The sequence below is a fragment of the Molossus molossus genome, unplaced genomic scaffold (genome assembly GCF_014108415.1).
Source record: "Molossus molossus isolate mMolMol1 unplaced genomic scaffold, mMolMol1.p scaffold_m16_p_2, whole genome shotgun sequence".
Taxonomy (NCBI): Eukaryota; Metazoa; Chordata; class Mammalia; order Chiroptera; family Molossidae; genus Molossus; species Molossus molossus.
This window is the reverse complement of record NW_023425355.1, coordinates 8,248,440-8,262,708: the sequence shown is the minus strand read 5'-3', so window position 1 is coordinate 8,262,708 and position 14,269 is coordinate 8,248,440. Positions and strand designations below refer to the sequence as shown.

The 14,269-nt window shown below is 46.6% G+C and overlaps 2 protein-coding genes across 26 annotated transcripts in view; one reads left to right on the top strand and one right to left on the bottom strand.

Moving 5' to 3' along the window:
- The window catches only part of ATRX (ATRX chromatin remodeler), a 247,111-nt gene extending 245,148 nt beyond the window's left edge, over nucleotides 1–1,963 (top strand). For all 25 annotated transcript variants that reach the window (XR_004960609.1, XR_004960591.1, XR_004960595.1 and 22 more), the window contains one exon: nucleotides 1,855–1,963. The gene's annotated coding sequence lies outside the window, so the exon portion shown is untranslated. The remainder of the gene's footprint in view (nucleotides 1–1,854) is intronic.
- Nucleotides 1,964–4,731: 2,768 nt separating this feature from the next.
- FGF16 (fibroblast growth factor 16) lies at nucleotides 4,732–13,328 on the bottom strand. The gene is made up of 3 exons (XM_036271575.1): nucleotides 13,055–13,328; nucleotides 6,874–6,977; nucleotides 4,732–4,977 (listed from the first exon to the last, which is right to left on the bottom strand). The coding sequence occupies exons 1-3, from the start codon at nucleotides 13,326–13,328 to the stop codon at nucleotides 4,732–4,734; spliced, it is 624 nt and encodes a 207-aa protein (XP_036127468.1).
- Between the last annotated feature and the right edge of the window lie 941 nt (nucleotides 13,329–14,269).

Below are 14,269 nucleotides of genomic sequence, written 5' to 3'. Positions count from 1 at the left end.
CTATCAGGTCTGCTGTTGGGGCTGGCCCTGGGTTGAGCTTTGTTCAGAGCAGTGAAGCCATCCCAGCTCCTCCCTCCCAGCTCCTCCCTCCCCTCACTCCCACCTCCCTGTTGCCAAACTTGAAGCTATGTCTTAGAGGACAGGAGTCAAAGCTTTCACATATAAAATCTACATCTTTGAAAAAAGCCCAAAGCTAAAGACTCTGTCAAGTTTTTCACATAGGATCACAGTGGCCACCAGTTCTTATACTAGATGCTTTGAGGACGTGGAGACTACTAAAGTAGTTGTTCCTAACATTTTGGGGGACACTTTGTGAACCAATGGAAAGTCAAATAAAATACACATAAAAATTTACACACAATTTTGGGAGTTCAGGCCCAGGGGGCTTCCACGGATGTTTAAGGACCTCATGAACCCCAAATTTGGAACCTCTGGTCTTCAGTGCTTTCCTTGGCCTAGAATAGCAGTTGGGTAGCATTCTTAGGCCTTATATGGTCTTTCTCGGAACACTATTGGTGCTAAGGAGATATGTAGGGGGTCCCAAGGAGTAAATAGTAAACTGATGCCACATTCTGCCATTTTTATGTAGTATTCACCCTGTCGCCTCTCAGTAATGAAATATCCTGGTCAAGAGGATGTCTAGCCTCTGCTTAAACACTTCTAGTAACAGGGAACTCAATATCTTTCCCAAACACACTCTAGTTTGTCATTGTGCCTATTTAAGAATACTCAGACTTAACGTAACAGTTCAGATGATTGAGTTATATAATGCATTCACTCTCTTTAGCCAAGCATTTGTATCATGTACATATTTGCTAAAGGTGTCTATATCTTTATCCATTCATTCACTTATTTATTCTTTCAGTTAACAAACATTTCCTACATGTTTGTTTTGTTCCAGGAACACTGTAAACACTGGGAGGGGGTGCAAAGATGAATAAGAAATTGTCTCTGTGAATGTTTTCACCCCAAACCAGAGATCTAGAGTTTACTGCTTTAAAATTCCCTCTAGATTGGCACAAAATCCATTACTTTAACACTCTGGGGATATGGTATCAATCAGCTATCAATTGATCTAGTGGTGCTAGGTCATCTATCTTACATTTCCATTCCAAGAATTTGTCTTTCTCCTCTTTCTGAAATGACAACAGCTGCCTATTGACATTTTCTGGTCATGTGTCCCCTTCATTGTTATTCCAATAGTTCAATACCAAAGAATGCCCCCCCCCCCCCCCCCCCCCCGCTCCTAATGAACTCCTCCTCCCTCACTAGACCCTACACCATTCTTCTAGTCCTTTCCCTCTACTTCCACCCAGAGGATAAAGGTATGGCCTGACCCTAGGATTGGGAGTCTTTCCATTTTTCATTACAGTGTGGTTTCCCTTGTAAATCGTGCCCTGTATTATGGTGCTTGTGGCATTGTCAGGCACATGTCAAGTGCCTCACTAGAGTAACAGTAGCCCTACTCAAGGTAAGTGCTAGCTTCCTATTAGTTAAAATAGAGCTCATTTATCTCACAAGCCCTCAGAAGTTGTAGCTTCAGGTACAGCATAGGGAATATAGTCAATAACATTATAATAAGTACATATGGTGCCAGGTGGGTACTAGACTTATTGGGGGGATCACTTCATAAGTTATATATATGTCTAACGATTATGTTGTATACTTGAAACTAATATAATATTATATGTCAACTATAATTTAAAAAGAAAAAAAGAAGTTGTAGCTGTGTATCAAAAGTTCTAGGTAGCTGACCATAGATAATATAGGTAAAATTTTGGTTTTAAAATTAAGTGTGATGGCGCATTAAAAATGTGATTAATCTCACACAGCTGATTTTTATCCTTTTACCAGGAACCTCTGAGGTGATGTCTCTTCCCTGTAATCAAACCTGGACATTGACAGCCTACTTGCCTCTCCAAATCCTGTTGGTTCTTCATGGCAGGCCTTACCCCTTTCAGGAAAGTATCCCTACCCATCCTAGCCCTATGATATCTTGGCCTTGGTGAGGCCATTGGCGATCATTCTATGATCACACACAGTATGCAACTTAGCATTTTTTATTCTAAAGTCTTATTTGCTATCTCACATATATATTCTTATATATGTGTGGTTGGTTTTCCTGTTGAGTACTTAGAGTTGGATGAACTTTTACAGACTTTTTGGTTTTGATTAAGTGAGAATGCTTCCTAAGCTGTTTCAGACATACAATCAGTTGGAAAAATAGCAGAGGCTTATATATAATGTGATTGAGGAACTCCAGTAGGAACTATTTTAAACCCCAAACCTTTTCCCACCTGCCCTCCATGGTGCCTGACTATGCAATGAGACTTGGATTCCTTTGGTTGTTTCCTGACAGTATTCACTTTGAAAATGCAAATAACCATATGCTCCTACCTCAGTAAATATCGGGAAAGAAGCCAGTGATTTTAAACCAAGACATATTAGGGGTTGCTCTGGAATAGAGGGAGCTCCATGAATGCTACCCCCCTTCAACTAGAGCCACTCTACTTTTGTTTTATGGACTTAAATTATCCAAAAACTTAATTATAAGCCATTCAGCTGCACGAAGAATTACTTTTGAAAGATATTCCTTTATGGCACTAGGTTTCAAACTTTATCATGCACAGGAATCCTCTGGGAGACCTGTTAACACATAAATTGCTGGGCCCCACACCCCTAGACTTTCTGATTTGGCAGGTCTAGAGTAGGGCCTGATAATTTGCATCACTAACAATTTCCCAGATGCTGCTGCTGGTCAAGAGACCATATACTCTGAGAACTACTGCTTTAGGAAAATGTGTTGACAGCTTCTCAGAATTCTCTAGGAAAAGCACTGGCAAGGGACGGGGGTCAGGTTGGACAGGGAATAGGAGAATGCCTCTAGAAGGTCAGTTGACTGGTTCAAATAACCGGTCTCCCTGTTGATTGTTGTTTATTTTCTTTCTTTTTTATCCTCACCCAAGGACATTTTTCCATTTTTTGCTCAGATAGAGTGGGAGGGAGGGAGAGAGAGAGAAACATTGACATGAAAGGGACACATCAAGTGGCCGCCACCCTCACGACCCAACCAGGGCCGGGGACAAACTGCAACCGAGGTACATGCCCTTAGCGGGAACCGAACCCGGGTCTCTCTGGACCACAGGCCGATGCTCTAACCACTACGCAAAACTGGCCAGGGATATTGTTTATTTTCAATCCCTTCATCTTCATATCAAAAGTAAGAAGCCACCAGCAGGCTCTCCCTCTTGAGAACACGCCTTTCCCTCCCCCATCTTTACCTTTGCCCTTTTTTCTCTCCCAAGCTCCAAGGTCCCTTCTTTTGCTTCCGTAACGTGTATCCTAAGCCTACACAGCCCAGCTGGCTCACTTCTACTACCCCTGTAACTTTCCAAATAAACTTTCTCTTATAAAAAATAAATAAATAGGCCAGGCCAGTGTGGCTCAGTGGATTGAGCATTGTCCCCTGGACTGAGAGGTCCCAGTTCTATTCCCGGTCAGGGCACAGGCACAGGTTGCGGGCTCAATCCCCAGGAGGGGGTGTACAGGAGGCAGCCGATCAATGCAGCTCTCTCTCCTCGATGTTTCTCTCTCTCTCTCTCTCCAAAAATCAATAAAAATATATATTAAAAAAAATAAAATAAATAAAGCAAGAAGCCACCGATTAGGGTTTCTGACCTTCACGCTTTGGGCCCTAACCAAATCCCAAAGGAGAGTTTCCCTATACCTAGTCTTAAGCACAAATGGGAGCTTCAGTAAGATCCAGGCCTTCCTGAAGCTATGGTTCACCACTAAGTTTAATGTCACAGAATCAGAAAGAGTTTCAGATAGGGCCCCTAGATAATGCTAATATTGTGAATAATGGGTCACTGAGCCTAAGCAGTGTGATGCCGACATCAGGAAATTCTAAGGAGTTAGAGAGAAAGACTAACCAATTCATCCTACTAAACGTACAAATTAATAGAATTAGACAGTAGTACAATATAAAGACAATTTTATTGCCAATAAAAGCCTTTAATAACTCATTTATCCCGTTTCAGTAGGACCTTATTCTTTCTGATGAAAATCCAGTCATAGCATCTCTCATTAAAAATAAAATTATTTTGAAATAAATAAATATATAAAATAAATAGCATATACATTTCATAAATAGTTTGTCCTTATGCACAGTATCCATGCTTACATTTTAATAGCATTTTCTTGCAACCTACCCCATCTCCCACTTCCAATGGCAGGAAAACTGCATGTCAGGACAGATGAGAAATCTGAGAGCCAATGCAGGGATGGCTTGCAGTAGGGCTGTAGCCCTGAGGATTTTCTGAGTGAGACTTTTCCAAAGCTCTGTAGGTAGCATCTATGGCAGATTTTTTTGGTCTTTCATTTACCCATTGTCAAAGTATTTGGGTAGATCGTGGGGCAAGACACCCCTGGCCCTTGGCAGGGGCCCCCCCCTTGTTTCTCGTACCACCTCAGGGGAAAGAACATGAGTAAGGAAAAAAGTATATACAAGATGCCCTCTAGCCCATCCCTCCCCCCATATCCCTCCCCAAAATAACCCAACCTTGATATACACTTTGAACAACAAGGGAAGAGCTGGGTCGAGTTGAACAGTAAGTGCTACTCTGCTATCTAAATTGATAGGGAAGAGGATTGAAAAGCTACGAGTATAGTGCTTGCAGAGTCAACTGTGGCCCCAGAGTATATGAGTTACAGAGGTCACAGTAGCATCTGTTACCTATAGTGGAAGAGGTCTCTGGACATGGAGGGCAACTTAGAAGGATCTACAGGCCTGGGTAAAAAGTGAGTGAATTTCTGGTGTCGTTTAGTCCTGTATCCCTCCCGGGGTGAGCCGTCTTTATTCAGAGCCACATAATACTGTCTCTCCGAGTCCAAGTGTTTGTACAAGGTGGAGGCATAGGTGTTGTACCAGTTTTCTTCAAACTGTTCCCGGAAAACACATTCACGCGTGAGTTTCTTCTGTGAGGGTGAGAAAATAAAGCAGAGCCCATTATATGACTATTTCTCCCATCCCAGCTTGCTGGTGGAGAACCCTGAAATAGCAATAGCACATTGATATTAGAAAATTTCAGTCCTGTATCTTGGTATTACCGAGGTATCTTCTTTCCCAAAACCACAAAACAGTCCTACTAGTATCACCTTCATCCTCTTTCATGAGCCACACAAAAATGTTTTAGGTGAGCTCTTTCCTGAAGGCAGGAGACTGGAGGAGATAGCATCACCTGGCTCTTTGAGCCTGAGATCTTTCCTTTTCTTTCCTTTTCTTTCTTTCTTTTTCTTTCTTTCTTTCTTTCCTCTTTTTTTCTTTCTTTTCTTTCTTTCGTGCTTTCTTTCTTTCATGCTTTTCTCTTTCTTTCTTTCCTTTTTCTTTCTTTCTCTTTTTTGTTATTATTTATTTATTTATTTATTTATTTATTTTTTTCCTCACCCGAGGACAACTTTGCATTCATCTTCAGATAGAGCGAGAGGGAGAGAGGGAGAAAGAGAGAGAGAGAAACATAGATGTGAGAGAGACATACCGACTGGTTGCCACCCACACGGCCCCAATTGGGGCCGGGGACAAACTGCAACCGAGGTACATGTCCTTAGCGGGAACTGAACCCGGGACACTCTGGTCCGCAGGCCAACACTCAAACCGCTGAGCCAAATCAGCCAGGGCAGATTTTTCTTTTTATAAATTATTTTTATTGAATTTATTAGGGGACATTGGTTAATAAAATTATGTAGATTTCAGGGGTACAATTCTATAATAGAGCCCGAGCTTTTTCTGAGCCTGAGAATTTCTGCTCTGGTTGCCCCATGCCCCACTGGCATCCCTGAGTTTTCTCCCTACTTAGGGCTAATGATGTTCAAATACATGGAGATTACAGTCAACCATGTCAACTGATAGGCAAAGGCCTTGGATCTATATTAAGTTCCACGGGAGGTGAGCTGTGATCTCTCCTGATGAAGGGTATAAGGCCTGTCACTTGGAAAGCTTAGAAAAGATCTTGAAAAGCTCCTCCAATCTGGCTACTTCAAACTAGCAGCTCCTGGGTCTCTTGCCTCTGTCCCTTCTCACACTTGATCCAGCCGCCATAGTACTTGCTGGGGTTGCCGATACTGAGTGCTGGGGACAGGCCTATCGCTTAGGTGTCAGGGAAAAATGTGCTCTGATTTCAAGGGGTGCAGGCAGCCAGAAAGCATGCTATGTGACTCAAAAGCCAAAGCCACGAGTTGGGATCCCCCGAAGGGTTAAGGTGAGCAAAGTCATTCACCATACCCCAGCTCTTGGCTAGCTTCCAGAATAGAGGACATGCACCGCAGCCAACCCAGTCCTAGCTGGAGACTTAGGGCTGTTACCAGACCCTGGAACCCTCACTCTTCATTTATTTGCTTCAGTTGGCCTTTGAGATTCAGCTGAAGCAATCTGGAAATCAGGGACTATGTTGTTAATCTCAGAATCCTCAACCTGAAGGCCAGATTTTACACTTATTTTTGTACCAGCTAGTCTGCTACTCCTCTGGGCACCCATTAAAATTCAAATGTGTGCCTCAGGAGGGCGAATGCCTGGCCAAACCCTTACCATCTACTAAAAACCAGCACAGTTTACTATTATCATCAGACTGGCTAGCCCTCCAGTGGAAAAGGTGAAAGCAAGCATGCCACAGTAAAGTTTAAGTTTTCATGGGGGATGAATGAGTGCAAGTGTTATGTAGCAAGTTCCTGGGTAGCCACAAGCAACTAGAAAACACTCATCTTTTACACTTGAAAAAAGTGCTTTCAAGTGGTAGATAAAGGTCTTTATACTTTTGCCTTACATTGTCCAAATACTGGTAGTAATAGCGTCTGATGAAAAGAAAACCTTAAACTTACCGATCCATATAGCTCTCCTCGCTCGTTCATTCCTAAATATAGGCCAGAGTCCACTCCCCGGATGCTGATCAGCCCCACGGCCAGGCTGATAAACTCCAGGATGCCTAGAGTAAAAAAAGTGAATGCCATTACTATTATGAAAATCAAGCTAGGAGGAAGCTGTTTAGGTAACATGAGCTACCAATCATTTATCCGCAACTGGAGGCCAGCCCTGGGTGCCTTTTGTTAATGACCTGATAAAACCATCTTTTGCAGCAAGAATGGAACCACAGAGGAGACACTGAGTCTCTCTGGACCTCAGTTTTCCATATGTAAAATGGGGGAAACAATCTCTGACTCTAGTCAACAGTCGTAGGCATATTATGAGGAAGAGACCATGAGAAGGCCTTGGCTACAAAAGCTCCTAATTACAAGGTACTGAGCCAAACTGTCCAGGGCAAGTACTATTACTGTTAACTGCCACCATTTCAAGACATGGGAGGGCAGCTTCCTAAATGGGAGAATATGGCCAGGTTTCTGTTTCTCCCCAAAGTTGCTTCCCTCCTCCCCGGAGCACAGAGCATCGCCTTGCTATCCTCTAGGCTGAACTTGTTTTGTACCCTCTTAGCTCCCATTTACTTAAAGCCACATGAGGCTGTCAACTGCCCACAGCTGACTTTAACAAAGGCCACACAGGCCACTCACTAAGTTCGTTTCTCCTGCCATAGGCAGGATGCAGAACTTGGCCTGGAAGAGCTTTCTCCTGCAAAGTGCTCTCAGCCACTGCAGCCCCAGGCTGACAAGCCTGTCATTCTCCCCTTCTCTCTTGAGAATTTTAAGTTTATCCATGGCCAAGAGTTGGCAGGTAGTATTGGACTCAATACTGATTTTAGATGCTGTGAATTTAAGGGGAAAGAGGAGACATTCAGAAATGTTCCTCTAGCTGACAAGGATAGAGGTGAAGATTTGAAAACGTTTTCATTTACTGAGCAGCACTAAGAGGAAGAAAACAATCAGCTACTAAAAGGGAAAAAGGACCAAGAACTGAAATGCTGGTGATGCTAAACACTTTATACTTTCATACTAAGATGGCACATCTATGATATGGATGCAGATACAATGGCAGCTAGATCCCTCCGTGATATTCCTGTGTCTAACCATGCTTTTCAATGTGCAGACCAACACTTGATATGACTGACTCACAGAGGCATCCAAAGGTATGAAATGAGCTCATATCTGGCTGTCTTTCTTATCCAAAAATGCAATTCATAAGGGTAATACTATTCTACATAGAAAGCGAGAGTGATTCCTTTAAAGATCACTTAAAAAATTTAAGTGGTTAATTGGGAAATCATGTTCAAAAGTCCAGTGGGAAGTTTGAAGAGCCCCACTGACTTGGGCTGGTGGATGGGTGCTCAAGTGTGGCAGCTTTAGGGCACACGTTTCCACAGCCCATTTGAAGAATGTAAAGTTCTTTGGCTGCCATTGCATAGAAATTCTCCAAGTTTTACTCTCAGTCTGGTTTATAGTATAAAGAAAGGAGTTTTGGGAAAAGAGATTGATACAAGATGGTAGGGAGGGGAAGGGAAAATACCTGGTGCCAAGTAACGGTTAAGCAGATACTGATTTTATGGACCCAAACCTTTAGTTGTACTGCACAACATTCTGATTTTGGTCCTGCCCCATTTAACATTTTAATAAATGACTGAAGAGGACATAGAGGGACTGCTGATCCTAGTTCTAGAAAACATACAGCTGAGAGGGTGACACAAACAAAACCCAAAGACAGTTCAAGAGAATGGAAAAATGGGCTGACTCCAACAAAAATAAGCTTTATTTAGAATAAAATGGAAAGTCCTACACTTTGGTCCCCAAACAATTAACAAAGATATTTTGTGTTTGAGGTTTTGTTGAGGGAGGATGAGCCTCAAGTGCAGACAGTTGAGTAAATCATACTCCTTCTTTTTTGGCCTATTAGCCAGGGCGTTTTAGTTATCTCTTTCATTTCCATCCTCTGTTCCCATCCTCCTCCCCATTTTAGGCAACTATGTATATTTTCTTGAAAACATGTACTGTTCTTTTGTGTTTTCATGCATTTTTATCAAATGCGAGTCTGCTCATCTTCGGAATGGGGAGATGGGGCCTAGCAAAACATACACAACAATGGCTTAGGGAATTTGATTGAATAAGGTAAGCTTAGTACAGGTGATTCATGAGATTATTAAAAAGCTAATGTAAACGAGTCATGCACAATTTTAAAATGATTAAAAAACTAACATAGCCCTGGCCGGTTTAGAGCATCGGCCTTTGGACCTATGAGTCGCAGGTTCATTTCTGGCCAAGGGCACGTACCTCGGTTGTAGTTCGTCCCCAGGGTCATGCGGGCGGCAACCAATTTATGTCTCTCTCTCATATCGATGTTTCTCTCTCTCTCTCTCCCTCCTCTGTCTGAAGATAAATTGAAAAATATTCTCAGGTGAGGATTAAAAAAACAACACTAATATAAAACAGGAAAAAGAGCTAATGTGATTGAAGGCTGCACTGATAGAGGTCTGGTAACTGGCTTAAGGGAGAGGACTGCCCCACTCTGTTCTGCCTTCTTTAGGCCACACTGAGAGGTCTATTTTGTAGTTCTACTGTGTTAAAAGAGGGCTACAGAAACACATGAGTGTATTCAAAGAACGGTCAGTGTGGAAAGGAAGTGAGAAACCAGGTCATGATTCAGTTCTGGGTGCTAAACTTTAAGGGATACCAACCTGTTGGAGCCTTCAGCTCTTTGCTTTGCTTGGGCAGATTACTTCTGCGCTTCAAGTCTTAGTTCCCTCATTCTCTAAGTATCTCATGTCTCTAACCACCCTGAGCTCATTAAGTAGCAGAGGTCAGCTTGTGATCTCACCATCCAAGACCTGGTGTGAGAACAAATCATGAAACCCAAGAGGTGTGGCCATTTGAGTCACCACAGTTTTTCTCCAATTCTCTGTTAACATGATGCCAAAGGACAGATCATACAGGAAGTCACTTGGGTTGTGTCCAGTAACAGGGGTCTCCAACAGCTGGAATCATCCCTGCCCAGCTGTCTTTGGGCATCATTTCGCTCTGCCAACTTTCCTATTAGCTGGATTTAAACTGTGGGAACCCAGTGGCACATGATGATGGAACAGATATTCCTAAACCTTCTCTGAATCCCAGCCAGCATGAAGGGAGAGAGAAAACAAGCCATTTTCACATTTTCCCAGCTACAGCTGGAGAGGGGTGTTAACAGCAAAGTGTTGAGGTGAAGTATTAAGTAGACAAAGTTTGTCCTCAGTACCCTCACCCCCTTCAAAGCCCAGGACCTCCCTCTGCTCTGCCTCATCTTGACCCATCCACCTCAGCTCTGGCCTTTGCTTGACAATTTCTGAACTCTTCTTACACCTTTTCCCCCATGGCCTCAGTCAAAATGGATCTTCAGAACCTAGCTAGATGACTGGCTAATGTGTCGTTTAATCTGGTTCCATAACTTGCCTGAGCTTCCTCAGCCATCCTTTCAGACCTTCATGGCCAAGACAGTGCTGCTTTGGCATCCTGCCAAATAAGAACCAGATCGCTCAAAACCCAAAGCAGCTGCAGGAGCCTGCTCCATCCCACCTGGCAGGAGGCCTCTCCTCCAGTCTGGCTCCCAAGCCCTACTATGCCTGTCCACAGGTGTCCCTCAAGAATGTCAGTATCCCTGTGAACCTCATGTAAATGCCACCAGCCAGGCAGAGATTGAAATACTCCTGGCTACTGATTGCAGAATGGGGGGTAGGGAGGGGGGAGGATAGGCTGTGCCAACAGGTTATTATTTGGAGTCGAGGCAGCTCTTGGGCTCAGCCTGACTCGTTCTGAACACATGGATTCCAGGGTAATCCTTGGGGGCCCTGCTCTCCAATTACAACAAATAGCTATTTACTTTACATGGCCTTTGGAGACTACCTCCTCCCCCCAAGCAGAAATCTATAATATTTTATATCTTAAGTCTGGCCTACTTTACCCTGCTGGAATGTTGACTGCTAAAGCACTTATGGAATGTTAAAGTTTCGATTTATTGAATACCCTGGCTGATTAACTCAAATGTGGAGGGAGGAGTTAGCAAACTCAAACGCCACCTCTTTCTTTGCCAAAAGCTAAACTGAGAAAGAGTAAATGTGTTTGAAAGTTGGCAGGGAGGTTACAAAGAGACAGCTTTGACCAGTTATCATTTCCTTTACAGGAAATACATGAAACTGCCAGGAAGCTAGGGAAGGAGGAAAGGGAAAAGGTGATGCAGAGGTGGTCTTAGGCAGTTTTTTTTTTTTTTTTTTTTTTAAGACAAAACCAAAAATGAAGCAGTCAGTTAAGCAGCAGTGAAAACATCCCTTCTTCCTGCCAGTTTTATTTCCTTTGGTTTCTCCTTAAACTTAACACCCTTAGCAGGCCTGAGACATGAAAAGAAATCAAGATGTGTCCTTAGGGAGGTAATTAAAGACCACTTATCCCAAGAGCCTATTACTGATTTATGTTGACCTTGTAGGTTATTGGGCTCAGCTTAGGCACAGAGTCAGACAAACACTTGTAGCTGCTGGGAGCCAAGCTCATAGTTTCTCCACTTCTGCTGCCCCCAACCAACATTTCTCCATCATTTCATGGTTTTTCTTTTATATATCAGGAATGAGCTACTCCAATATTTTTAGGCCATTTTGGGAGCCTTTGGGGGGCTCTGAGGCCAGGGTGGGAGTCCCATTACTTCTGAAGAGAAACAAAAGGGGACTGCAAAGTCATAACCGATGGATGGAAAAGGAGCCAAGTTAACACTCCTTCTCCCTCCACCCCACCTTATCACCCTTCTGAGGACGTGCTGCAAGTTTATACAGACACCTGCACCCCTCCATTACCCCCACCCCACACACAATCCACTGCACTCCAGCTCTGTGAGTGCATTTTTCCAAGATGACATAGACCTCATTAGGGTTCCTGCTTGCTCCCAGCAAGGAAGACCAGCCCTGGCCCTAAGTTGTTTGCTAGACTTGGCCTCTGTGCACCCCCAACTTTTTACTGTGTACTCCAGCTGCAGCTCTAACAAGGAATGGGGAATATGAGGATGGGGAGGTTTGGGGGGAGTGAAGGAGGGTGGGAAAAAGAAGGCAACTTATTATGCTGTAAGGTAGGCAAAAACCTCTTATGGGCTTAGGGATAGAAGGGTTACTTGGGCCACAGGGTCCTTGGGCGGAAATGGGGGCATTGGGGGATTGAGGGATCAGGGAAGGGTAACTATCACAGCACCTGAGAAATGGTTTAGACGAGAATAGGAAATTGAAAATAAAAAATGGCAAAATTACTGAGGAGTGAACACATTTGCTTAGAAACCTAATGCTCTGCCTCAGATCAAGGTTTATATTAATTGCTTTCTGTATGTGAGACAGGCAGCTGCGCCCTTTGACCAATCTGCAGAATGGCGGGCAGAGGAAATCCTCGATGGAGGTTGGACGTTTCCTGTCCTGGGCCCAGGAGACACCTGTTTCTGCGGCAGGGAGTGGGCCCAGGGCTGTGTCCTCACTGAGGCAAGGAGTCCTGGGGCAGCTTCGGGCAAAAGCTGCCCCGGGGCTTGTGCCCTTACACAGTGGGCAATGGGTGGCTTTCCTAGTTTCTCCAATACCCAGCTCATGCCCTGCTGCCTGGATCGGCCCCCACCCCAGGCAGAGCATCCCAGAGGCAGGCAGGTGCCGGCCCAAAGCGACGTGGGTGTGGGCCGCCCGCCCACGACGTCCGTGGCCCAAGAAGGCTCCTGCTCCAGGCCATCGCCCGCGACAGCCCTGCCCGCGAGGCTCGGCCCCGCGCTGCAGCTGCGGCGATGCTGCTCCTACCCCTCTCCCAGCTTCACCTGCTTCCGTTCGAAGCACAGCGTCCAGGTCCCAGAACGATCCCCTGGCACCCAGGGGAGGGAGGGTGGAGTGGCGAAAGGAGAGGCTGCACCTCAAGGCGCCCGCGCCCCCTCCCGAGCGTCTCAGGGTGCCAGGCGCCCTGACGCCTCGCGGCTCGAGTCCGCACCGTCGTGTCCCGCCTGCCCCGCGTCTCCGGCGGCCTCCGCCTCGACGGCGCTGAGCTGGGGGCGGTCCGCGGGGCCCGAAGCCTGAGCTCGGAGCCGTCGGCTCCCCAGCGCGCCGTCTGTGCGCTCGCCTCCCGTCCCTCCCGGCCGCGTCCTCACCGAAGCGGCTGTGGTCGTGGCGGGTGCCGTGCACCGTGCCGTTGGGGAAGATCTCCAGGTGGAAGCCGGTGCGGCAGTACAGCTGGCGGCGCCGCAGGATCCCCTTCAGGTGGGCGAAGTCTGTGGGCGAGCCGCGCTGCAGCTTCCCCTCGATCTGGCCCAGGCGCTCGTTCAGGAAACCCGGGGAGTCAGCTAAGGGCACGTTCCCCAGAGACGCGGAAAAACCGTGCAGGTCCCAGTCCAACGAGGCGAAGACGCCCCCCACCTCCGCCATGGCGGGGTGCGCGGGGCCGAGCCGGGCGGAGGTGCGCGAACTGCCTCTCCCCGCGGCGGGCGTGGGCGACTCCCGGCGCTCGCTCCGCGCTCTGCAGAGCTGCAGCCGACGTCTGTTCGCGGCCAAGGAACTTCTCAGCGGCGGGGAGCGTGGGGCAGCGCGCGCCCGACCCTGCTCTCAGGCGGAGCGCCGCTCTCCCTCCGCATCCCTGTCCTCGGGCCTCTCATAGCTCCGTCGGGCTATCGGATGCGAGCGGCACTTTATATACGTACCCACTCCCCTTACATTGACATATTGGATATTTAAATACAAGCCACACCTCACTGGCATGCCCTCGGAGATTGGTGTGTGGGTTCTTTTTTTATTTTTTTCCCTCTCCTTCTCGTATCCATTTGGCTCTTTTTGGGAGGGGGGGTGGAGGGGGAAGAGAACAAGCGAGCTTCACTCCCTCTTTTATTATGAAAAAAATGGCAGGAAAAAGCTACACATTGCAGTGAGGCATAACTGCTTTTGGCAGGTTTTTCTGAAACTGCTGATGAAATAACGGAGCCCAGTGCGTGGAGACTGCTGGCGCCCACGGCCACTCAGGCCTGCGCGTGGAGGGCTGTCTGCGCGGGGGCTGCACCTCCTGCCGCCCGGGCTGCTCGCCTCGGGGAAGTGGCCTGAGACCCGGCCGGGCCGGCCCCGCGCTCCCGAGCCCCTCTCGCCCCCGGCCGGTCGGAGGCAGCAGAGGGGTGCCTGGCCTGGGACAGGGGCTCCCTGCTTTCTTTGTTCTGTTGCCCTCCCCACGCACTCCCCACCTGTAGGTTGGCAGGGGGCTGAGGAAGCGAAGGCAGTTGCAAAATTTGGGATTGGGGGTGGTGGCGGTCCCTGCAGGCACCCAGGCGGGGCCTTGAGGGGACTGGGAGGAGCGGGAAACCCCACGGAGGAAAAGAAGACAT

What these genes read in the sequence shown, in the direction of transcription:
- FGF16 (XM_036271575.1), bottom strand. Translation starts at nt 13,328, where the DNA reads ATGGCGGAGGTGGGGGGCGTCTTCGCCTCGTTGGACTGGGACCTGCAC. An exon ending in CCACGACCACAGCCGCTTCG is followed by an intron (nt 6,978 to 13,054) that starts GTGAGGACGCGG and finishes TTTTTACTCTAG; the next exon opens with GCATCCTGGAGTTTATCAGC. An exon ending in GAGGAGAGCTATATGGATCG is followed by an intron (nt 4,978 to 6,873) that starts GTAAGTTTAAGG and finishes TCACCCTCACAG; the next exon opens with AAGAAACTCACGCGTGAATG.